Source organism: Strongylocentrotus purpuratus, unplaced genomic scaffold (assembly GCF_000002235.5).
Source record: "Strongylocentrotus purpuratus isolate Spur 01 unplaced genomic scaffold, Spur_5.0 spur5_contig_815, whole genome shotgun sequence".
Classification (NCBI taxonomy): Eukaryota; Metazoa; Echinodermata; class Echinoidea; order Camarodonta; family Strongylocentrotidae; genus Strongylocentrotus; species Strongylocentrotus purpuratus.
This window is the reverse complement of record NW_022145519.1, coordinates 120228-147197: the sequence shown is the minus strand read 5'-3', so window position 1 is coordinate 147197 and position 26970 is coordinate 120228. Positions and strand designations below refer to the sequence as shown.

General features: G+C 38.4%; 1 protein-coding gene across 1 annotated transcript in view; it reads right to left on the bottom strand.

The window, feature by feature from the left end:
* LOC753954 (protein sidekick-2) overlaps window positions 1-26970 on the bottom strand; it is an 80794-nt gene that overhangs the window by 7845 nt on the left and 45979 nt on the right. Inside the window, exons 9-33 of the mRNA XM_030978966.1 lie at window positions 24524-24694; window positions 23814-24089; window positions 22516-22650; window positions 21727-21894; window positions 21165-21235; window positions 20689-20920; window positions 20057-20172; window positions 18914-19109; window positions 18135-18233; window positions 17216-17407; window positions 16496-16801; window positions 15469-15539; window positions 14482-14713; window positions 13823-13938; window positions 13091-13271; window positions 12138-12428; window positions 11219-11411; window positions 9948-10051; window positions 8961-9260; window positions 7157-7272; window positions 6636-6834; window positions 5022-5159; window positions 3859-4020; window positions 3035-3163; window positions 2079-2246 (exon numbers count right to left, since the gene is read on the bottom strand). Of these exons, the coding sequence (XP_030834826.1) occupies window positions 2079-2246; window positions 3035-3163; window positions 3859-4020; window positions 5022-5159; window positions 6636-6834; window positions 7157-7272; window positions 8961-9260; window positions 9948-10051; window positions 11219-11411; window positions 12138-12428; window positions 13091-13271; window positions 13823-13938; window positions 14482-14713; window positions 15469-15539; window positions 16496-16801; window positions 17216-17407; window positions 18135-18233; window positions 18914-19109; window positions 20057-20172; window positions 20689-20920; window positions 21165-21235; window positions 21727-21894; window positions 22516-22650; window positions 23814-24089; window positions 24524-24694 (4362 nt within the window). The remainder of the gene's footprint in view (window positions 1-2078; window positions 2247-3034; window positions 3164-3858; window positions 4021-5021; window positions 5160-6635; window positions 6835-7156; window positions 7273-8960; window positions 9261-9947; window positions 10052-11218; window positions 11412-12137; window positions 12429-13090; window positions 13272-13822; window positions 13939-14481; window positions 14714-15468; window positions 15540-16495; window positions 16802-17215; window positions 17408-18134; window positions 18234-18913; window positions 19110-20056; window positions 20173-20688; window positions 20921-21164; window positions 21236-21726; window positions 21895-22515; window positions 22651-23813; window positions 24090-24523; window positions 24695-26970) is intronic.

Genomic DNA, 26970 nt, shown 5'->3' with positions numbered 1-26970 from the left:
ATTTGCGTTTTGTATAATTTTCACACAGAATATTTCAGAAAAAAGAAGAAAATCTAGGGTTCAAACAATAGCTAGAAGGCCTAAAAGAAGAATGGATGAGGGTTATGAAAAAACAACTCAGAATGCAAATTATTAGATGTATATCACAAAGCAGGATTATAGTACCACATATAACAAGTTCAATTATAAAAATCAACTTTTATATATGTTACACTATTGCTGTATATTGTATAACACATTTGTAGAAGTGCAGATACACGAACAAGTACATTTCTAGGAATTGCCCAAACTCACAAGCAAAACACTTCAAGATGTTTCACAGAAACAAACCAATGTACATAGTAATTTGGGGACAGGTAGGGGTAACTCGAGGCAACCACAAACATGCTTAACTGCTCTAACAGAACACTTACGTGTATAAATGAGTAAAATTAGAGTGTCAAGGTATATCTTTTGACCAAGGGCGTTGATTATTTTTTTTCTTTCTAAAGAAGGCACATGTACAAATAATATAATATAATGTGAAGCTTTCTTCTTCCTTTGGAGTACAGACCTCTTTACAGAGTATTATGGTACTATACTGGGGTGTGTGCAGGTGGACCACTACACCGGGGTTTCCCCCTACTCTTATATGAATAGTGCAGTGGGTTCTTAACGTGCGAAGGTAGTGACTCTTCTCCAAGCTTTTGAGTGTATATGTTATTACACACTCAATTTCACACCAAAAACACTGAAAGAATAAAAACTGAAGTGTATGACTGTTGACAATCATGACTGAAATTAAAACAGTGCTCGTCACTAACAGGAAACCGGGACAAATGGGTGCCCTAAATGGAAGCCTGGACCCCTGAAATATCAACATTTTTGCACAGAGCTCGTGAATATAGATTTGAAAAAATCTGGACCCCTTTTCTAAAAATTTAGAGTGGAGCCCGACTCAAACCATTGAGGGGTTCAGAAATAATTTGGGCCATCAAGCAATATTTTGTTTCTGTAAATCAACTATTATTAAAATCTCACTGGCAGAATATATAGTACACATACATATATCATGCACAGTTCAATCCAAATATATGGCTATATTACAGTATTTCTATTCATAAAGAGCATATAGGAATAAGTGACCAAAAAAAAGAGAGAAATCTACAGATGTGATGAAAATACCTTCAGTTGTGGCTTCAAAAGAAGTTAAATGAGGTGAAGTAGCTGCCGTAGCAGTAGCTAGGGCTGAAAATTACAGGAATAGGTTAGATTAAGCATGATAATTCTAATGATAGATTAGCATGAAATATGAAATAAACAGGAATTTGACAAATGTTCAATTTATGTTTTCATATACAAGGTCTGATCAAGCTTCAGATTTTTTTTTGAGGCAGATGGAATCATTGTCCAATGTTTTCAGGAAATTAAGATGAAAAGCAAAAAGGGAACAGAAGACAAGAAAGGAGGAAAAATCAAGAAAGCGATTGTGAATGATGAAAATGAAAAACAAAATGCACAAGAAGCAGACAGGATAGCACAAAAAAAAAGAACAAGAACAAGAATTGTAAGGAAAAAGAATGTAAAAGAATCTCTTGCAGAGGCAGGTATTGAAAAACTAGGTTGTTACTTTTTAAAGTAACATAGCAGAATCATTTCTAATCTTAGCACATTTTATGACTTCATGCAATGATCTCCACACAGTCGAAGTATAGCCCAGAGCTAAATACAGTCAAACCTGTCTATAGCGACCGCCCAAGGGAAACACAAAAAGTGGCCTTTGTAGACAGGTGGTCTTTGTAGACAGGTTCCTTTAGTACATGATTCAATGAGAAACCATTTTCAAGGGAAACACCAAATGCGGCCTTTGTAGACAGGTGGTCTTTGTAGACAGGTGGTCACTAAAGCAGGTTTGACTGTAACAGCCTTCTTATTCTCTTCCACTGTCATAATATAACACTGATTTTACAGACAGGTGGTCACAGAGGCAGGTCGACTGTGCAGGTTTTCAACGAGAACCCTGTTCTAGAGAAGAAGAAAAAATGTGGGCTTTCTATAGACTCCGAGGTAGTTGCTAAAGCAGGTATGACTGTACGTACCTGGAACCATAAGCTCTTCACTTGGGGCCGGTTCGCTGACACTGATCTCGCTCTCGGCCATGACCCGGAAGGTATACACCGTGACGGGGTCAAGGCTGCTGTATGGAATGGAGAACTGTGATTGGTTGGCGCCGATGGTGTCGTTGACGTTCTCCCAGGTGTCTTGACCTGTGGGGGTTAGAAGAGAAAATATGTCACAGGTTTGCCTCTTGCCGAGAAACCGAAGCGCTTGCACTGAGGGCCTCTCAACAAGTGATCTGAATATCTTGTGTTTTACATTATTTGGCGAATATACCGACCCAACAGAAGTCGGTGAGAATCATCCAATCAGAGAGAGCTACTATAACATAATATCTACCGCTCTGTGCGAATTTCCTCCGTGAGAGCAAGACTGGCCGCCTAGTTGGGCAATTTGTATACACACAAACGCACACAAAAGCTGTGGTGGTTACATTATTCACGTAGTCTATATATGCATAATTCAGTAGGAAATCGGGTCTCATGAATATATAATTCAGATCACTTGTTAAGAGGCTCTCAATGCAAGCGCTTCGCTTGCCATAATTTACGGACTCCAACAACGCGAGGGCCATCGACAAGAGGCTAGTCACAGGTTTGTTCAATAGCACATAATTGAACAACCCCGGACCCAACACTTTGGGTGGTATTCTCGAAAGCGAACTAACTTTAGTCCATGGTTTAATCCATGGTTTAATCCATGGAATGCCAAGTGTCCATATGAATATGTTTTTGAATAATTTAATCTGTCACTAAAGTAAAATAAAATGTAATAACATGATTAATAAACAACAATATAACTACGATATAAATATATGATATAAATACAACTTATGCATAAATACATGAATAACTTATTCATAAAGGAAATTTATTCATTTACAAAGTTTATACAGTAAATGTCTTCACTTCAGGAACTCGGCACCCATTCTACTGACCCTTTACTTGTGATTGTATGATGTATCCAATGAGAGGTTTGTCGCCGTGGAACACAGGCTCTTCCCATGAAACGGTCAAGAAGGATGACCCGGGAGACAATTCAACATTCGTTGGTGAGTCAGGAGCACCTGTATGTATGAGGGAAGGGGAGGAGGGAAGGAGAGAGAGAGAGAGAGAGAGGTAGAACAGTCAGAAATGAAACAAAAATAAAATATGCCCCACATGTCTTAAAATCTGTTTCCGGACACCTACCCCCTGAATATCCACCCGGCCCTGGATAACCACCCACAGTCAAGTAACCCCAAGGACAACTACCCCCAAGGACAACTACCCCCTAGGACAACTACCCCCTGGATCACTCTCTCCCTCCCCCCCCCCCCCAGACGATTACCCTCACACAACTACCCCCTAAGATAGTTGTCTGGGGGGTAGTTGTCCGGGTGGTAGTTGGCCGGGGGTAGTTGTCCTAGGGGGTAGTTGTCCGGGGGATAGTGGTTCTAGGGGGTAGTTGTCCAGGGGTAGTTGTCCCTGGGGGTAGTCATCCTAGAGAGTGGTTGCCCTAGAGGGTAGTTGACTGGGGGGTGGATGTCCAGGGGGTACATGTAGGTGTCCTAGAATCCTTAAAATCCTTAAAATCTTAAAATCTTTATATGAAATACAGTTATACACACAGGCCTGAACAATGAAACTACTGACCAATTGGACAATTCAGGTGGAGTGCATGCAGGTAACAATGGAACAAAGTGTGGTGATACATATTCTAGAGGCAAAGACTGCTCTGTCCATTTCCTACAAATAATGGAATTTGAGCAAGATTTCCTACCTTCTTGTGGTCCAGTTGTGATGTTTTGGCCCCTCCGTGGTCCCTCAAAGCTAGCGGTCTCCGCATGGACTTCAAAAAGGTATCGTTCCCTCTCCCCAAGCCTCTTAGCAACGTAGGAGTATTGATCACTGGGCAGTGTGACTACCACAGATGTCCTTTCACCTATAAATAAATAGACAGGTGAGGGTTTGAGAAGTCTATGAATGACAATAACTAAAAAGTGAAGTCTGGTCATCTATGAAAGACATTTCACAAAACAGTCTGTGTTATTCCTTTTAAAAAAATCACCTCAAGAAAGATTGCCGAGAGTCCTTTTCAGGACTCCTCAATCCTCCCTCTCTCTCACATGGTGCACCCGCAAGCCTACTGTATAGGTGATGTATAGTTTCATATTTTGGTCATTTTTATGGTAAAATACAGTATTTAAACAGGGGAAAAACACAATTTCACATCAGCAATAATATGATAATAATAACAATAACAATAATAATGGTAGTTTCTTGTATAGCCCCCATGTTCTTCACACCTTGTACTTTCAATTTTACAAAACAAAAACACATCTACTTCTATTCAAAATGTTTTTTTTTTTTTAAATCAGGGACTATATTTCAATATTCAATGACTGAACATACATCATAAGTTAAGTAGCATTTAAAAGCTCTGAAATGTGGGAAAAAATAAACAAGCACAGATGTATAAACTGTGAACTCTATTTTGTAAAACTATTAGTGAGGTTTGAGCAGGGTTAGAGAAGTCTATGAATGATAATAACTAAAAGGTGAAGTCTAGCCATCCATGAAAAACATGTCACAAAAAAGTCTGTGTTATGTCTCTAAAGCCCCACTGAACTACTTGCAGCTACTTGCTCCCTCTGTATAGAAAATTTCCCCAATCGATGCCTATTGGTCCCCCATGATCCTCCTTTTCTCAATTAATTGAGAGCTGAGTTGATGAAATAGCCACCTGTCAGTGACCTCGCTGGGTGGTCTAATCCCTTCTGGCCGAACTAGTACAGACAGCCTTTAAAACAAAATGTCAAAATACATTTTTTCCATTTAACAAAAAAAATTGGACTAAAAAAGAGAGAACTCTTCAATACCAAGATCTTTACAAATTAACTTTACAGGAGTTTTTCTTAAAAAATCCACTGTCCCATGTATTACCATTGATTGGCTCATGAGGTTGGTAGAAGAGCTTGTACTGGATGACGGTCCCACAGGGCGAGGTCGGAGGTCCCCATGATACCTTGAGAGAGCTCATCCTTACTTGGCTGAACTGAAGACTGCTCACCTCGCTTGGAACTGGTGGAAGAAAATACATAGATGAAAATTTATCTGGGCCCTGTTTCATAACACGTGTTATCAATAACAAGTGCTAAATTTCTTTGACAAATCTGCTCTTAGCCAATGAAATGCCAGGATTTCAGTAGCTTATAACAGTTATTGTAACTTGTCAGTGATAACAAGTTTCATGAAACAGGGCCCCGATCATGAAGGGAACTCTCTGAATTTGTGCTGTTGCACTGAGAGAAAATACACAGCGGAAAATGAGTGGATGGAGGTGATAGACAATGCCTCACTATTCCAGTTATATCAATGTATCAGAATTTAAAATCTTATTTTAAACATTTGCTACTGGACTCACAAATAATAATAATAATAATGTATTTTTATAGCACATTTCCATATACATGTTCAAATGCGCTTTACAATTATGTTGTTAACAGAAGAGGCGAGTTTCAAGATAGTTTTGAAGGTATTGAGAGGTTGCTGGTTGCAAACAAATCTGGAGTAGGGTATTCCACAGTTTGGGAGCAGCAGTTGTGAATGCTCTGTCACCAAGTGTGGGTAGCATCTTGGGAGATGGATGGTTCAGCATGATGCCTTGAGGGGAGCATGACAAAGAACGATTCATATCACAAAATTAAACACATATATATGTCCATGAATATGGAGCATACATTCAACACTTTTCTTTCCTATTATACAACACGCATAACCGGCAGTGTTGAATGAGTTGAATGAGACCAAATCAGATTTTCCCAAAAAATCTTTGCATACTAAACATTCTTGTTTATCAAACTTTTCTCTGACAAGAACATTTGGATTAGACCTTAAAAAAAGATGTTGTATTGCCCTTTAGGTGCCAAAACATATGTCGGTTGGTCAGAAATCTTTATTTTTTTTAAAACTTTTTTTTCTTCCCCCTCTTTGGGCTGATATTTCTCAGTTTGGAAGCTTTAATATTTTTTCTCTAAAAAAAAAATAATTAAAGAGCCGACCGTAGATTTCAAGATTTTTGGGTCGGTCGCAAAGAGCAATACAACATCTTTTTTATTAGGCCTTACTTTAAATAATAATAATATAATATTTAATTTTTATATAGCGCTTAATACAAATGTCTCTAAGCGCTTTACAAATATATACTATTACCCTGGTCATTGGATTCAGTGCTTGCCCGCACACACAGTGTGCACAATCTCCACTCCCTGGGGAGCATTCCAGCCAGGCGTTACTTGACGCTCACAAGCTGTTTGACCAACAATGACTGTCGCATCCTACCGGGTACCCATTTAACACCTGGGTGGAGAGTAGCAAGTGCAGGTTAATATCTTGCCAAAGGATATAAGTGCCGTGTCGGGATTCGAACCCTCGACCTTCGCATCTCCAGTCAAGCGTAAATGCTCTCTATTTCTAAGGCTGTGTGGGGGAGGGGGGGGGGGTGAGGGAGTGGGAAAACAATATAAATTTGATAATGAAGCCAAGTAGAGTACTGACCATCTTCACCGGTAGTGCTGTACGATGTAGGAGACCCGGGGCCATCACCCGCTGCGTTGAAACCCTTGACAGAGATCCCATACTCTGTGAAGCAGTCCAGGTCATCGAGGGTCGCCACCGTGGCAGAGGCAGGGAAGGTCTTGGTTTGCTGCACTATGGTAGCCCGTGCCTGGCGGGAGTGATTCTCCCAATACAGCACCTAGGGATATACATGTTGGGCAAGAGTATTTAAAGGGACTTGGTAACATTGTTCAGATGAGAGAAAATTGGTGCTAAGATGGTGAATTCAATGCTAGATGTACAATTATAGATAATCTGAAAGTTTGAGTGAAAAAAAGACATTATTTAAATTGATAACAATTGGGAAAAACTGATCTAATCAATTCCCTAATTCTCCTAACTATATTATTATTATTACATTTTGGTTTCAATCTAGCAATGTATTTGAGAGCAAGTTTAATGATTGTTTTCAAACTTGACAGGTCTGGTTCCCAAAATAGAGACTTGGATAAACTGTTTACCTTGTAACCTTGGAGACCACCGTTCTGTGACTCGGTAGAAGGCGGTACCCATGAGATCTGGAATGCCGACGAACCGGTGGTTGCTACGGTGACGGCTGAAGGAGGCTCAGAGGGAACTAAGATGAGAAGGAAAAAAAAAGGGAAATAGGTCAGTGTCTTGCAAGATTAACATAATAAACAAGTATGATCTACATATCTGCTGAAAATAAATTTTATTTTTTTAATCCAACATATAAATACAAATCTGTTCATCTTCCATTCTTGAATGATATATATATTTATTTCATTGACATGAATGAAATCATATTTCTATTGTACTTACATACAGATTGACTTGTTGAGTACAAAGTAGGAGTAAACATTTTTCATAGCAAAAAAGGGACGTATAAATTGTGGTCACAAATCTACAGAATTTACATTTTTTGATAGTTTTTTATAAGACTACTAACTAAAGATCATATTGGTGAGAGAAATTGGTGGCATGAACGGCCTGCCATGGTTAAGTCCAACTTAAAGTCGATCTTATTCTTTGTGAAACACCCCCAGGTGGTTTATATACAAAGCCTATGAGAACAAGAGAACTCAGTAGTCAACGGGTTAAGATAAAAACTAGATGGAATTCGACTGCGCGCAGTCGAAAATGATGCCTCCGTTAAAGAGCAATTTTACAAACCAAAACAGAAAAAAAAAATTGAATTCACGTTCAATGGTAATCCATTGACAGGTTCTCAGAATATTGTGATTACAAGCAATTTCTCATATACATATATGACCCTTTGATCTTTGACCTCATGACCATAAAATCTACTCAGTTCATTGGCTCTGCAAGATGTTCTGAGTTAAATAGTAATCCATCTGTCAGTTCTAATGAGAATGCGTTCACAAGCTATTTTTGCATACATAATGGGCCCATGACCTTTGACCTTTGACCTTATGAACCAAGAATCTACTCAGTTCATTGGCTCTGCAAGTAACAAACATGACCTAATTTTGGCATGAATCCATCAATCGGTTCTTGAGATAACGCGATCACAAGCTGTTTTTGCATTCATAATGTGCGCTGTGGCCTTTGACCTTTGACCTACGTGCTCCAAAATCTAATCAGATCGTCTTCCTATGGTGATACACACTATCACTAAGTTTGAAGTTTAAATCTCCAGTGGTTCTTGAGATATCATGATAACAATCTCAATGTATGGAATTTCATAAGTTGACCTCTGTGACCCTTGACCTTTGACATACGTGCTCCAAAATCTAATCAGATTGTTTTCCTATAGTGATACACACTATCACTAAGTTTGAAGTTTAAATCTCCGGTGGTTCTTGAGATATCATGATAACAATCTCAATGTATGGAATTTCATAAGTTGACCTCTGTGACCCTTGACCTTCGACATACATGCTCCAAAATCTAATCAGATCGTCTTCCTATGGTGATACATACTATCCTTAAGTTTGAAGTTTAAATCTCAAATGGTTCTTGAGATATCACGCTAACAAACTCAATACAAGGAATTTCATAAGTTGACCTCTGTGACCTGTGACCTTTGACCTACGTACTCCAAAATCTAATCAGATCGTCTTCCTATGGTGATAAATACTATTCCCGAGTCTTAAGTTTAAATCTTAAATGGTTCTTGAGATATTGTGATAACGGTCAAACGGGACGGACGGACGGACGTACGGACGGACGGACGTACGGACGGACGTACGGACGTACGGACGTACGGACGGACAACCCGAAAACATGATGCCTCCGGCACCACCTTCGGTGGCGGAGGCATAAAAAGTTATCCGTCTTTACCTGCTTCTCCGATGTACACATAGACAGGAGCGCTGTATGGTCCCAGCCCTATGCTGTTGGTGGCGGCCAGCTTCACCTCGTAGTTCTGATACCTCACCAGGTTGAGGAGCTCGTGCTCGGTAAGTTCCGCATCGTTAATGGTCTCTTCCATGAAGCTGCCGCCGGGTAACTGCCTGAACTGGAAGCTGTAGCCGGTGAGTGGGCCGTTGGTCTGGGCCTGGAGGGGTGGCTGCCACGTCACCAGGAGGGACGTGACTGTGATGGGCGTCGCCCCTGTGATGGTGGGTACACCCTCAGGAACTATGCAGGAACACAAAATATAAATTAATAATAATAATAATAATATGTCTTGGTTTACCCAGGGTAGCTTCATCAGTATTCATACCGTTCTCCCTGAGGGCCCTGCAATCATATTATTCACATGCAAATATTTGAAATGGAAATCCAAAGCATTTAGACAATGCTTTAAACTAAAGCCAATACCTTTCATTGCAGAGAATGAATAATGAAGAGCTTTGATAAGATTGTATAACACTGGATTGATAATTGCTTAGTAAACTAATTTTGACTCACTGAATGAATGACGATTCATATCTTTGTCATTTGACAAAAATAAGAGCCTGCATATATCAATGGATGTGTAATAAAACAGTAAAATCTCCACGACTGATAACAATCATGAGAAGGAAAAAAAAACATTAGACTTAATACACAAGATTCACTACAATATTTCCTCTTTGCGGCAACTGATCTTTCACTATCTTGAAGATCACATTGCAATGTCACAAAACAAAGTGGACCAAAACTGGATTCTGCTGGATATAATGGAATCCATGACAAATCAGCTCGTAGCCAATCAAATGTAAGGCTTTCAGTAGTTTAAAACAATTATCGTATCTTGTTCTTGAGGGGCTAACAAGTTTTATGGAACAGGGTCCAGAACTGGATTGGACTGGATTCTGCTGGATATGACAAGATCAAACTTACTGTCTTGCTCAGTTGTGGTCTGATCTGATGTAGGACTTTCTGGACTGGCTCCAATATCGTTGTACACTTTCAGACGGAAATAGTACAAAGTGTGTGGATTTAACCTGAAAAAAATAAGAGACAATAGTAACAGGAATGAACAAATAAAAAATTCAAGCATCTGATAATCTATAAAACTTATGTGTTTAAAAGTTTTGGGATTGTTTGCAAATATTTTTGGTAAAAACTAATGTTGACTCTCATGTTTTTCTACTCATACTCATCCCTATGCAAATACATAATGTCTAGTCCCAATTTTGATTTGTTTTGACAATTAACTTAACATAAAGATATCATAATTTTCAGAATACCACCACAGGTCAATACCTTCTTTGTTAATGGATAATTTTTGAACTCACACATATATACAAGCACACACAGTGAATTACACAAACATGTATATGATTGTGCGCTATTACCAGTGGCAAACTGGTCTTTATATTCCCTCTCTGAAATAAACAGGTTCCAAAATAGGGTAGACTACTAAAATACAACAGCAGTAATTGCAAGAGAAACACAAAATCTCTGTATGCAATGTATTCACATAGTACACGTATTCGCTCTTCTAGATCAGGTAATAATAATGATTAGATCAATTGATATAGTGCAGCTACTACCAGTATATAAATATACTCTACTGCGCTGTGGTGAAAACTCTTATTAAACAGTGCTACTTTACAGACACACAAATAAAATACAACTATTCAAAAGCTCCTGAAAAAAATCCAACTTTGAAGAGAGCGACAGATGAAGATAGCAGCAGATGTACATTCTATCCATTTGTCACGATGTGAGACAGAGATTAAGAGAAGGAAAGCTCTCACTAAATCTGCATTTTCAAAGTTAGGCAAAAATTCTAACAAATCACACAATGGTTAAATGAAGACTAGAATAAGAGTACTGAATTGTTACATCTACCCAGTACTTATGTAATGAGGAAGTTTTTAGACGAGATGGAGTGCAAAGGAAAATGATACATAAGATGTTGATTAGGCAGTTGAGGTTTATGGGTCACATTACACGTAAAGAAAGCCTAGAGAATCTTGCTTGGACAGGGAATATTGTGGGAAGAAGGAGTAGGGGAGGAAGGAGGATACTTTGGATGGACAGTCAGCAGAAATTGTTGAAAGAAGAGAGAGGAGTGAAAGAACTGTGGAACAGCATGATCGCCAAAGTCAATCAATATGGCACTTAAAGAGAGAGAGGGAGATCACAGATGGTCGCGATCTTACCCTGTGACTATATAGGAGACCTGGGAGGCGTCCACTGTGGTGCTGTGCTGAGCCCATGGTCCCGAATCCACACGTACATCGATGATGTAATAACGAAGAGGGGAATTCCCATTGTTACCAGGCGTCCATGATAGCCGCACCTGCCTGCTCTTGATGTGGTCCACCGTGGGTTTGGAGGGGGCTTCGGGTGCGGCTGCAGGGAGGAGAACATTGATAAAAGCATATTAAAGGTGGATATATATATATATACATATACATTTTTCAAGTTTGTTCATCATATTATGAACAAACTCAGGTGCAATTTAGAAATATTCATACAAGCACGTCGTAGGTAAAATATATATTTTTCATACGTTTTTTCTTCATATCATGAACAAACGCAGCTGCAGTTTAGAAATATTCATACCAGCATATTGAAGTTAAAATGATGTAATTTTGTGATATGTTTGTTTCCTCATATCATGAACGAACTCAGTTACATGAACTTTAAATGGGAGGAAAGAATTTGCGTACATATCTTTGAATTGAAATGAATTTAATTAATTCAATGACTCATCTGTCATTATAACAGAAATATTCTTCTTCTATTGGTACAGTAAGTGTAACAAAGAACATTTATCAACAAAGTTACATTTAACAGTGAATTATATAAGTTGAGTATATAATGTAAATTTCAAAAGGAAAACACAAAAGAGTATTAGATATATATAATTATATTTTGATGCACATTAAGATGTTAACATTCTTAGGGTATGAAAAGTAAATCATTGCAAACTGTTACGGACAGCACTACAACCTAGAAGAACAGAAAAAGAGAAAGAGATATTAGCTATCTTGGGGCAAATTCTGTAAACTGTATTTTGTACATAAGATAAGACCTTTGAAGAAGAAAACAATTTACAACCTGTTCAGAACTTACTTCTATCTGTAGTAGTTATAACCAGGGCTGAAGCCGGCTGGCCAAATCCCGTCAACGTACTCGCCGTCACTTCAAAATAGTACGTCTCTTCAGGCATTAGTCCCGCCACGGTATGCTCTCTGCTGCCCCCTACATTCTCTTCAACGAGAGTATTGGCTGGTGCGGCCTGGAGACGGTAGCCGACCTTGTAGGTTAGATCGACACCGTTTGGAAGGAGGGGTTCATTCCATGCGATGGTCACAGATGACTCCTGGACGGTGGGGAACGTGATGCCACCAGGAGGACCAGGATCTGTCGTGAAGTAATATTAAAGTTTTAGGTTTCATTTTTGTCTGTTCATTCGATTACAAGACAAAGAGACAGATCATATTAAACAAAGGAAGTACGAAATGCCACCAACTAGTGACCCAGGATAGCAAGAAGGAAACCAGTACTTATTAAAGAGGTTCTTTTCACTTGCTAATGGTTCACATATAGGTATGTTCCAACATATCTAATACAAAACAATTTCATTTTTCAATTTATGTTTATAATAATAATGATGTAATCTTTAAACCAGAAGACAAAGATGGAAAATATATCATGAACTATTTCATTGATTGAAACAGTTGGGCAAACGTTATCAAAATAAAGAAAGTGCACTTATTTACCTCTTACATTTTTTTGTTGGTTGTTGTCTTGTTCATGGAACAAAAATCAATCTTCGATTTTAAAAGCACAAACATGACCAAGAAAATTAATTGAAAATCAATTGTGTGAGAGAATGCAATCTCAGTGTCTCTTGACATGCACTTACCAATCAGACATAGGGAGAAAAAAATGTTGTAACACAACTATATAACCATTTTTTATTAGACAGATTGATTATAACTTTCACATATCAGAGAGTAATTTTTGATGCAAGGATGACAAGGTAAGATATAAAGCACAGCAAAGTTTGCTGGAACACTTACACCACTCATGCGTCCTGACGGGTACCTCGTTACCGATAACACCATCACCGACGACGGTGTACGCCAGCACCGTGATGGTGTAGACAGTGTACCCCTTGAGGTGAGTTATAGTTGCCTCTCGAGTAGTGTTGCCTGGTACATCCAGGTACATCAGAATGCCTCCATTCTCTCGGAATATTACCTGGAATGAATTTAGTGTCAAGAGGAAACTGGCATCTTTTCTTTCCTTATCTTTGCGATGAGGCTCAATGGTGACCCTACCAGGGAGATTTGTATTTAAAATAAAATATATATCCCCCCCCCCCCTTAAAAAAAATGAGAACCTAGGAAAAATACATAGTATCCAACTAAAAATGTTTGTCTATTTAGAAATATCTTTTAAAAGGTGACAAAATAGCATATTGTGAAAATATGCACTGTCTTCATGTACTGGGAATAGTATAATGTTTTATATACATGGATGGGGTATACATATATATATATATATATATGTCCCTCTTCTTTTTCATTCTACTCTTTTTTCTTTTTCTCTCTATCTTTCTTTCTCTCTCTCTCTCTCTACCCCCCCCCCCCCCCCCCGATCATTCTGCTGCTGTCAAATTCTAGTTTTTATTACTTTGCAAATAATACACACTTAACAAACTTTTGTACTGACAATTCAACCTGAACAAATACTATTTATTTAAGAACCTGATTGAAGATTTAGAACCGTCGTGCAGCACCTCCACTTACCTTGAAGCCCAGTATTTCTCCATTTTGATGAATTGCAGGTACATCACCCCATGTTGCCATGATCTCCGAGTAGTAGATGGGCAAGGCTTGGATATTGGATGGTCCAGCAGAGGGGACTAATAAATAGAGAAGTAACCATGGATACTATATTTAGCATACCACAAATATGATGGCATATCTTTCCAAAAATTGATCATGAATTCTATTTCTAAAATTCTTTTGGAAGCACTTATAGGCTTTAAATCAAATGAGCAATATACAAAATATGTAAGTTGCTTCACAGGGTGATTGTTTTACACAAATCATGCATATGTTCAAATGATATTGCCATCGTCGCCACCACAACCTCTAACACAAGTATCAATACAAACAACATCATCACCAACAGCATCATCAGCTTCATAAACATCATACCCGCGGCTCGCCACCCTCACTACCGTTATAGTCAATACCATCATCATCATCATCATCATCATCTTCATTTCCACCAACACCACCATCAATCATCATCGTCGTCGTCATCGTCGTTGTCATCATCCTCATCCTCATCATCAATATCATCATCATCATTATCTTCACCACAATCATCATCATCTACACCACCATCCTCCTCCTCCTCCTCATAATCATCATCACTTCCACCATCATCATTCACCTACCTGCTTCATTTGTCCAGCCAGCAACCATTCCACTGGTCGGTCCGCTATGCTGCTCGTTGTAGGCCTCTATCCTCACATCGTACGGCATCCACTCCTCCAAACCACCGATGACGTGGTTGTTGATGTACGGACTAGCGAGGTCAAAGATCATCTCCTGCATGTTGGTACCATACGGCTTCCAGTAGATGCGGTACCCCCCTGGTACGCCGTTCCATTCCGTGTCATCAAGGGGCTATGAAAAGGGGATGGAATCAGAGATTAAATGCCTAGCTGTATATTAGCTGTGAAAGACGTCATCTTTCATTAAACAAGGTGTTGTGGCGTGCGCCTGTAATCAAGCTAACAATGGAAGTTACAAACTGATTCAGCCGAGGACGCAGGTTTGAAACTGAGTCACGTCTTTCGCATGGTGATGTTAAAGGTCGGTCAAAAGACATAAAAAATTGTATCTGATTGATACACAATTCTGTTGGAGGCTGCTCTGAATAAGGACCATCGCCCCCAGAACTTCATGGATACAGTTGCAAGTACTCTTTTATCTTGAGATAAAAGACATTACTAAAGATGACGATGGAAAGAGAGCGTGTCAAAAGGTGGCTGTCGCATTATGATGATACAACACACCTTTCAAATAGACTTTGGCAGTATCCTCAAAAGGTTTCATTACCTTGACATAAACTTACATGTACTTTCTGCCCGAACTTGAACCAATGAAGGTATGAACACAATCAAAGTACCAACAAACTGTATCATAGTGCATGTAATTAGCTGGTTCAGTGGTAATCTCACATTAGCCCTGCCAACTGTTTGGCCAATCTATATTTGGTGAAGAAAACATGATTACGGCTTAGTTACAATTAACTGCAAGGTAGATTAAGGGTTAGGTGTAGAGTTTGGGTACAGGGTTTCAGTTAGGAATTAGAAAAAGAATTCACTATAGAATTGTTGTTTGCCTGAGCACATTATACAATCGATATAGCAACTTACCATCCATGTGACTCTCAAAGCAGTGGCATTGAACGCTCGTACTCTGACATCTCTGGGTGCGATGGCTGGCACTGTGGATTCAAATTGTACGACAGGTGGTTAAAGTTAGATTTGTAAATGAAATGAGCAGAGATTTTATTGAGGGGTCAGTGACAAAAAGTGACCATTTTTTGCCATTTTGAGAAAAAATGGTTTATGTGTCACTGAGCACTTGGGCCTTTAGGAGTTAAGTCTATGGTTCACTAGCCGTTGACTTCAATGGGGTGTTGTGTGGAGTTAAGTTTTTGTGTTTCCTGGAAAGCCCACATTTTTTCTGAACATTTTGGCAAAATATGGATTTTCTTTTGAGATTAGAAGAAATGAGAAGTAAGTTGCTCTATGCAAACCTCTCCCAAAGCTATAAAACCTGATGAATAAACTTCACTTCTCCTTTTTTTTAATTCTTGTTCTTAACAGTTCAGCATTTCAAACAAGCAGCAACAATAGAAGTGGTACTAACGAGCTGTTGAAATATATTCACATATCCATTGTAACAGGTATCTCCCAACATGTCAATACTTATTTGTGAAAAATGATACAATTTCATTTATATGTACATCATAGCAAACTAGATAAATTAAGTATCAAAAATATAAAAAAGTAACATATTGGCTGTTTACTATGTCAGTTTTCTCTTTGATTATACAGTCAAACCTGCTTTAGTGACCACCTGTCTACAACAACCACATTTTTTGTTTTCCTTGAAAATGGTTTCTCATTGTAACATGTACTAAAGGAACATGTCTTCAAAGACCACTTTTTGTGTTTCCCTTGGGCGGTTGCTATAGACAGGTTTGACTGTATCACGTTCTGTCATGCAATCTATAGTAGATGTAGACATACTTCATATTGAAAATGCAAATCACAATTCAGGGATACAGTCTCATACATTTTTCTTATGAATGTCGTAAATGGTAATAATTATTGTTTGGAATCCTTCATAAAAATAAAAGACTTTGTCTCACGCCTAGGGTATTTTTAAACTTACCATCTTGATCAGTCTGGATCTGCTCCGAGGGTTCACTGACATTGCTAGAACCAGCCACGTTGGTAGCGATCATCCTGAACTGATAGTATGTGAACGGATCCAGTCCCGTGACCTTGACAGACCTGGCGCTGGAGTCAGAGAGCTCGAAGACCGTCTCCCATCGGTCAGACTGACCAATAAGGCCCTGGACGGTCCAGAGGGTAATGCCAGCGTTGCCGTCTAACCCGGGGGTGAAGTGGAGCTGGACGGAGCGTGACTGGATGGTGGAGCCGGGGACGTTCAGGTTGGTAGGTGGTTGGGGGCGCTCTGATGAAGGCAAATAAAGAATGTAAATGTAACATAGGACTTCCTATCCATTTTAACACCTTTTTCATTTAATTTCATCAATGTCCACTCAAATTTTGTCTTAATAATCCATCTACGTGCAGATGTCATAGTTAATTCAGCCATTTGTCATTCGAGTTATCGTCAATCAATTTTAATACCTGTCCATTCAATTTGTCTCACCTGACGGTCCCCTGCAGAATGTATTGATCAATTTCACCTTTGTGCAATCAATTTCAAGAGAGTTTCATTCAAATTTGTCAGATAGACAAGATCTTGAACTAAACCGTCCCCTAAGTATCAAAGGCATGCATATTTCTCATAATTTATGTAAGCCCTACTTAATTTTCAAATGAGATACAGGAAGAAACAAAGTTTAAGTCCTGACTAGCTCACCTGGTGGAATTCCAGAACTGATGATGATGTCTGTGGTGGGTCCTGGACCTACACTGGTCTTAGCCCAGACCTGGATCAGATAGGTGGTATCTGGCGTGAGCGCTGTAATGGTGTAACTTGTTTCATTGGGTTTTCGGTTGGCGTTGTAGATATTGGAGGTCCGGTTATGCTCCTGCCAGCTTATACTGTAACCTGGGTTCATTCAATAAGTACACATAGATGTAATGTTAGTTTGCAACTTTGTCATAATTATCCAATCAAACTAGGCATTCTTGGTGCATGTGACTACATTACTTGACTGTTTCTCTTTCTGGGGATATTTTTTCAACATATTCCACTGTAATTAATTTGTTGATCATCAACATTGTTGTGTGTCCTACAGCCAAATAATAGGGAGAAAGTAAGATGGTGGTAGACACATTATTAATCTTGACCTTGTTTCATAAAACTTGTAATCAATAAAATGTGAGGATAATTGTTGTTAGCTACTGAAATCCTTGCATTCGGTTGGCTGTGAGCAGATTTGTCATAGATCTGTGGCAGCTGTTATTGATAACAATTGTTATGAAACAGGACCCTGCTCACATCACAATACTTCCATTGATAGATCAGAGCAAGACACGTTAAGCATCTCAAAGTAATTATGATGAAAAATAACAACAACAAAAATCAATTGAAATACAAGAACATTTTTAATCAGTTAAAAATATTAAAAGAAAAATATGTAACCTCATTGAGTAATCAATGTTAATATTTACAAAAGGTTAACAAATATTCAAGAACACTCATGTTTAATCAACAATCCATCCCTCCTTATCTAACAAGGTAATTTTTATGTTTCAACTGTATTTAGTATAATAAAAATGTTTGATAAGATTCATGAACAATCATATTGAAATGAATCATCCACCATTCTTACCACTGAGTGCTCCATTGACCTCCTGTGGTTGCTCCCATGATACTTGCACGGATGTATCATACACATTGTTTAGACCAAGGTTGCTCACAGGGCCAGGAACTATGGAGAAAACAAACAAAGAGCCATATTTTATTTTTTGCAGAGTTTGTGAAGCTAGGATTTCACAAATTTAGAATATGGTCCACAGCTCTTCAAAGACATGACTATGAAACTCGGATAGCTCAGAGTAAATGCATAAAATTGTCAATGTCATATGCCATGAGCAATTTTAATTTCATGCACATGCATGTATATGGCTCCCTTTATTTCATCACAAATGCACTAATAACCATCAGTATCATTATTGATACAACAACAACAATGGCAACACCAACAGCAACAACAATAGCAGCAACAACAAAAACAACATCTCATCCCAAAGAGACTGCAATATATGGGACTTTGATGCCCTACTCTCTTGCATAACAAAATGTATCTCAGGTAGTTAGCATGTTCAATTCTGTGATTTTCATTAAATGGATATCCAAAGTACAGTGAAACCTGTCTATAAAGACCATCCAAGGGAGACAAGAAAAGTGGTCTTTAAAGGCAGGTGGTCTTTATGTACAGGTTCTTTTAGTACATGTCTCAATGAGAAACTATTTTCAAGGGAAACAAAAAATGTGGTCTTTGTAGACAGGTGGTCACTAAAGTAGGTTTGACTGTAGTTATAATAATACACAAACAGATCAAATCCCAACAGAGGACAAAATACTTAGAGCTATAGAATCAAGCCTCACCATCTTCATGTGTCATCAAGGTCACAGGTGTACTTGGGACACCGTCGCCAGGGTTGGTGTAGCACAGGACAGAAGCCTGGTACTCGGTGAACTTCTTCAGGGTCGTGATGTTACCGATGAAGCGACTCTGGGCAACGTTCGGAGGGACCAGCTCGGTGATGGGGTTGCTCTCCATCCCGGGCTCCCAGGCAAGCAGCTGAGAGAGGATTTAACATGAGAAGAGTTTCAATGAATAGGATCAATCCAGAATGTTGGTAATGTACGACTTCAACATTTACAGAGTTAATAGTTGAGTTCTGGTCATGCTATTGCATTGTGAAAGAAACATTGTGGAATCGATCAGAAAAGGTTAATCATCTAGCATATACATGTAAGTATTGGTGTGTACTGCAAGGTTCTGGAATCATCAAAATGATAAGAAATTTGACCTAGTCTTGGTAAAGTTACAAGCACTGTATACAGAAAGATGTATATGGGACTTTCTGTGCTCATTACTCAGCCAGTATACATTTTCTACCAAAATTGTTTGGCAAATGACATTTATTTGTAATCTTGAACATTCAGTGTACGTTTCGTTTGAATCTGTGAGAATTCATTTTCTTTTTTTTTTACCAGAACTCAAGTTTATCTTTAAGTTGTCCTAGAGGGCTAATTAGGGACTTTTAGATTTGCATGAAGACAATGGGGATTGCTACGGTCGACGTCCTTTTAATGCACTGCCTTGAATGGACTTCACACGTATCAGTCCACGCAAATCTAAAAGTCCCTAATATCAGGGGAAGGACTGCAAGCAGTTTTCCGGGGAGTATTAGTCTGAAGAAGGTTGTCCTGAAATCCTTTGAATGTGGTCCAATGTTTGGCAACATTCTCGTTCTGAAAGACACTGTCTAATAGTCTCTTCAATTGTTTTCATACGGTAAGTAAGTGGTTCCGACCACAAACTTCCAATATCAGCTTACCAAAAGTAACACACATGGCCAAACATCAATATGTTCTGCAAGACACTGTCCAATAGTGTCTTGAATCGTTTATCTTACAGTAAATAAGTGGTTTCCGACTAAAGACTTCCAATATCAGCGTGCCAAAAGTCATGCACATGGTCAAACATCGATGTGCACTAATGGGACTACATATTCAACTGACCTTGTAACCCTGATTGATGCCGTTGATAAACTGGACGGGTGGTGAGCTGAATATATACATGAAAGATGTCGAGCTGGTCACTACTATATCGACCTCCTGGGGAGGTGCAGTTGGAACTGGATACAAAGATATGAAAATAAGTAGTAATAAATATGAAAAGCATTTTTAAATATAACTTATGCATTTTCGTTAGAAATACACAAGTTATTAACGGTAAAGGTGTTGATACAGATAATCCTGTATCGTTATCATAGTAATTGGTATGTACAAGTATTAAATAAAAATGGAGAGCTAAGAATCTCTAGTTTCAAAAATGATTTTGACAAGTTTAAGGTAGTTGGTGATTTTTTCAATACATTATCACATACTGCTAAGGTCTGAACATAAGATCACATCAAATCACCTCATATTTCACCCTTTTTTTTAGGGGGGGGGGGGGGGGGTGAAGGGTTTATTAAATTCAAAAGATAAAATGAAAAACCTAAATCTTAGAAGTGGTCAGTGACATGTTGGACCAAATAAGCTTGGATTGCCAAATGATCTATGTCTGCCCATGCACAGATAGTATTTTACGAGCTGGCTTATTGAAAGGAAAACTTCTAAATGTACAGAACGAAAAGTATTTCACCCACCTCCCTCGTTGGTCCTGACATCGATGGTATTCGTGAATGCTCCAACTCCAGCCCCGTTGTAGGCAGCGACCTGGATCTCGTAGATCTTCCAAGTGATGAGGCCGGTGATCTCGTACGACGTCTGCCGGTAGTTGGTGATGTTGTTGAACTGGAAAGCGGTGTTGTAGCCGTCCATGCGCCACTGCACGATGTAGCCGAGGAGGGGACCATTCCAACTGTCATAGGGAGGCTCCTGGGGGGGGGGGGGGGATAGAAGAGGGCAATTTATTGTAGGTATTTTCAAAGTATAGTTCATGTAAAGTTCAAGAATACAATATACTGTACATGGAAGGTTTCAAACTCAGGACCTCTCGGTAACATAACCATTGCTCTACCACTGAACCATCACATCTCCTCGATTGCATTATTACAGAAGCAATAAATCGACAATAATTTTCACAATTGGTATTCATTTCATAGATGTCTGTCTATCTTACCCCAAACTCCACCATGATACTGGAAGTGGACGTAGCACTGGCCCTCAGGGACTGGGGAGGTAGATCAGGTGCTGTCAGATGGAAGGAGAGGATAAGATAAGCAGGAGAGTACAATGAAAATGTGTCCAGTATGCATCAAACAGGTGTACATGTACCTTTCTCTAAACACAGTAAAAATAGTAATATCTTCTTTTTTTTTAATATATACAAAAATGCAGCTTCACCAGTTCATGCTTGGTTTTAAATTACATTGTATCTCGTAATTCACGTGTCTTTGAAAATATCAAATTTAAAGTCTTATGTCACGCATTGTGAACTTTTCAGTACAGCAAAGATAATACAACAACAGATGTTCCCAACATTTTTTCTTGTTGTTCAGAGAAGGTGATTTTCAAAAAGTATTCATGGGTATTCTGCACTTGCCTAAACACTTTTCTTTTGAAGAGATTTTAGAAAATAAAATGATGATGACATCACAGAAAAGATGCTAAAACCAATAATTGAAAGGTTATGATAGAGAAGATGATAGGTGAGAATTTTATCAGTGTTTTGGGGGACTTACGTTCCTCTGGAAGATGAACTACATTGCTAGCTTCGCTCTTTTCGCTCATCCCGATGGCATTCTGTGCCCTGAGCCTGTACTGGTATCTCCTTGACGGTCTGACACCAGTCACAAGGAACTGTGTCAGCAGAGGGTTGATGGTTGCTTCCACCTCGGTAAAAGCGGAATCTAGAGAGATGAATCGATGGGTGAGAATGATTAGATTCAGATAGAGGGATGAGGGTGGAGAGGAGGAGAGGAGGGAGGAGGAGGAGGGGGAGGGGGAGACAAAGACAGAGAGAATGACAGATTGACAAACAGACAGAAGAAATATATTGATATTTATAATAATAATAATACATTTATAGAGCGCAGAAAGTATCCAACATAAAGTATATATTCTACTGCGCTACAAGAGCTCCTGATATGCTTAGAGTTACAGTTAATTGAAAAGATGTGCTTTCAGTTCTGATTTAAAGATATTCAAAGATGGTGACCAATATAATAACCGACATAAACATCAGCATCATCATCACCACTATCATCATCATCATCATCATCATCATCATCATCATCATCATCATCATCATCATCATCATCATCATCATCATCATCATCATCATCATCATCACCATCACCATCACCATCACCATCACCATCACCATCACCATCACCATCACCATCACCATCACCATCACCATCACCATCACCATCACCATCACCATCACCATCACCATCACCATCACCATCACCACCACCACCACCACCACCACCCCACCACCAACACCATCATCACAAAGAGGTACTTACCATCCTCCTTCTGTTCCAAGATGTACCTGATGAGGGCTGAGTTACCATCAAAGACGGGTAACCAAGAAACGATGATGGTCCTGTCCTGGTCTTGGCTCTTGGTTGCGGTCACTCCCTGGGGCTGATATGGTACCTCTGTCAAACAAAATCACAGATTCAAAGTAAGTGTAAGATTCCTTCCTTCCTTCCTTCCATTAATATAAAATTTCCTTCTTCTTCACATAATTATTGACCTCAAAGTTTGGGGAATATTAAAGGTAATACAAAGTTTTGGTATTGGGTCATGATTTTGGTTCAAATGAACATATTGGAAGCATATGCAATCCTACAATATTCAGTGATCGTTGTCGCGGTTGAAATCGAGTCTCAAATGATGAAATTGTAAATAATACACTCTTTATGTTGTATAGCTCCCTCTCAAGGTCAGTATATTAATTAAGCTATAAAACAAGGTTTCTTTACTAAAATCGAGTGATTAGCTAATCTCGTTTGGAAATTATATATCACATCTACATATTCTGAGATTTTCATGGTCCCAGCTACCATTGTACGGCCGTAGGTGCTATTTGAAATTTATCAAAATTTACCAGGAGCACCGGTAAATTTTTATATTCAATTTTTCTCGAAAGCAGAAGTGTTTTAGGGGCTAAATTTTCTAGTGCTTATAATACATCCACACGGGCATCCAAATATATCAAAATTGTAAAGAATCACTACCCACCCAATTTCAAAATTTCCCAAAACTTTGTATTACCTTTAATCTTCCTATCTTGTACATTTATATCTCCTTTTTTTCAAAAAAAAGAAGGAATTTGTCTTCAATTTTCTTTCCATTATTATCACATGTCTTTGAATCTGATCTCTTTACCGGGTACTTCCTTTTTGTTGCTCTTATTTACTTTCTTATCTTATTTCTTTCAATTTCCTGTAAACTGGTCTAATATTCTCGTTTACATTCATTCTTTCATTTCTGTTCTTTTTATTTGTCGTTTCTTACATTTTCCATCATACTGTTCTAGTATGTCTCCATCTACATGCAGTTATCCTTTCCATCTTCACATCGCTGCATCTCTTTTTATTTCCATTTCCTCGTCAAGTCCTTCAAATTCTTCTCTACCCATCATCAAGATCAAAATTCAAGATTCAAGATAATTTATTGTCTGATTTAAAAAATACAGAAATTTGTCCTCCACTGGCGTGTGACATACATATACAAGCAACATACGCAATATAGACATTCACGGATACAAAGTTTTAAACTGGCATTAAAAATTGAATCTTCACATCATCATACTCACGTAAGACTGTCAGGTTGGCGCTACCGAGGTCATCCCCAGCGATGGACGTAACCTTGCAGACGTACAGCCCCATGTCGTTTGCATCGGTCGAGAGAATGACCAGGGAGCCGGACTCCTGAATGATGAACCTTCCGTTGGGTATGATCACGCCACCGTCCTGCATCCAGGTGACCGTCGGAGTGACCCTAGAGTCGTGCTGGACCACGCAGTTCAGGGTGGTGGTCTCGCCCAGGATGGTCTGGACGCTGGTCGGCTTCTGGGAGATTACGGTTCTTTCTGTTGATAAAAAAAAAGGAGCGCATAATTAAATGAACTAAAAAGTTTTCAGGTTAATTAATAATAATCATAGGCATTTCTATAGCGCCATCTATCTAGAAATTCTATTCCGAGGCGCATTAATTATTTATTACCCCAGCTTTAGCCTAGCTGATCTACATTTGCCACACTCAACCCAGGTGAGGTAAATGGGTACCTGGCAGGAATTAATTCCTTGAAATGCTCAAGCGCCGTAATGGCAGCCGCGCTAAAGCTAGGGTAATAATCAAGAGCGCTAGGAGTGTCAAGTCTGACAGACATGAGCGCTATACAAGAACCTACTATTATTATTATTATCATTTGCGGAGGGTAGTGATACATGTAACTTGTATAAATTGTTTGCAGAATTCTGAAATGTTTCAATGCTAAATAAACAAGGGGGGAGGGGCACTTACGGTAAACAATGAGGGAGGCGGAAGAGTTGGCTGTATTCAAGGTGTTGGTGGCGATGCAGGTGTACTCGCCGGAATCCTCCTTGACCGCCTGCTGCAGGAGGAGGTTTCCAAAGGTCTGGAGGACATAGCGATCGTTGAGACGGAAGCTTGCGCTCAGGACCAGTTGGCCATCTACAGAATTCAAACAAGAACAAACAAAATAACATTTTGAGGGCTAGTCATATAATAATGAGTGCATCATCTAAGCTTTCAAATAAATCTTTCTGCATTTTCTTTTGAATGTAATTTTAACTGAACAGAGCCTTGTGGCAGATCAGACGTGTGTATTTCCTTCATTTGTCCTATCAACTAAAAATGACTAGCAAGTAAACTTCAATCTTTGGTATGATTTATAATTGTTTGAATGTGACATTGTGTAGGATTTGCCCCTTTATAAAAGTTGTGTTACAGATATAGGAACAGCAATTGTAAATGAATTCCATATGCCACATCTCCCTTTTGGTATTGACTGAACTTTTTTTTCTAAATAATAATTTGAATCAATCTCTCTACATGAACATCTGAAGCAGGAAGGAAGGAGAATATATGGTCAGAGGGAACTGGAGTCACTGAACAATTTGTTTTCCTTCTTCATGCTGGTACATGTAAATCTTCTAAAAAGCATTGTAAAATTCTATGCACATGCAACTCCTAAATATACCTATATAAAACCACTACATGTTTGTTTGTTATTGTGCATTGTACATGTCAATGTACATGAAGGTTTTTGTTTCTTCAAAAAAAAAACCAAAAAAAAGTAACGCAGAATCAAGGACATTACAATATTTGTGGTTTTCTACATCCTTTGTTCCTATTATATTTGACTGATTATTACTGATTTACATCTTAAAAGTTACATTATTTTGAAGATCAACTCCTTCATGAATAAATATAGTATAATGGCTGTACTATCCTCAAATAATTGAAGATACATATAAATGTACCTTGGTGCTTTATTAGGAATTGTTGTGAAAAGTAATACAAATTTCCTAAATTTCCATAAAATCGTACGTCTTGTTTGTGTGTAAAAGTAGGGCATCAAGCATTTTTTTCTTGCAGCGACCATTTAAACACAAAATTCCTCATTGTACACGTACATATGATTGGATAAATGTTGATTGCTGATTAAGAATAAATCCATGAAAAAAATATCTATATTTTTCCCACTTTCAATGACAAACATGTAGCTGTCAGCTGATTCAGCCTCATTACCTTTTTTTAGTAACAAGAGTAGTTAAAGTGCTAATAAGGTCAATGTTTATAGGCAAAGAGCGTATCATCTTTCGTCCGAACCATGCATCACAACACGTGACATGGTGATACATAACTGTGCTGCTTTGAAGGTACATTCGTTACACACTCAAGATAGTCCGTTAGATGGGATATGCAGACTATACTATATGATGTACAATGTTGGTCATGAAGTGTTGGCATTGTTGTAAAAGTTTAAGATGCAAATCATTCATGATAGCTCATAGTAAAGAAATACGTTTTGGTTCATTGAATATCTGTTTGGATTTGCTCATGTACAAAAAAAAGAGAGAGAGATTTCCTCACATTGAATTTCTAGAACATGTACATGAACATACACATCATTGTTTTGTTTTTTGTTTTGCTTCTGTTTATGCTCTTGTTTTCATTTGTGTTAAAGTTTCTAAAAACAAAGCCCTCTTTAATATTTTCTACCATATTTTGCACATATTTCACCTACATGATACTTGATATAGTAGTACTGTAATCGTAGCCATTCTTTTGCAATATTTTTCGGGAAGAATAAAATCCATTTAAAATCCCATCATTCACTGACTATCAATCTAAAGTATAGAATATAGCATCAAAATATATCCTGTTCTGGACAATATTTACCCTTTAAGCTATCATGTTGGGCATACTTGTCAACCGTTATCTAAAAAAGAACTCGTTGTCTATAAAAGTACTCACACATGTAATACTATCTCTCAGTGCAGGTACCATACTATGATCAAAGTACTGGGAAGCTTTGGTCGACAAAGAATACTATACTGCATGGGTGAACTGCAGAACAATTTATATACGTGTATGTAATAATATTTAAATCGAAGGTATGACATTGGATTTATAATAGTTTATATTAGTAGGAATGAGAAAAAGTAAGACAAAACTCAGGACAGAGTAGCAATCACTCCTCAACTCAACACAGACAACTATTTGGAATGGAAAGAACCAGATATTTTATCTGAAAGTTATTCAATTGGTTTTTATAGCACAGTTACTATCCATCGCTTCCCTTTTATCAAGATCTGTCACAATTGGGAGCAAAACGTCTCCATAAACATCCCTTCCATCAATACACGTGCATTGAACTGTGTACAAATGTATACTTTTTGTATGATGGTTTCTGTAAAGTTCTTTTTCTCTGGTACATATGA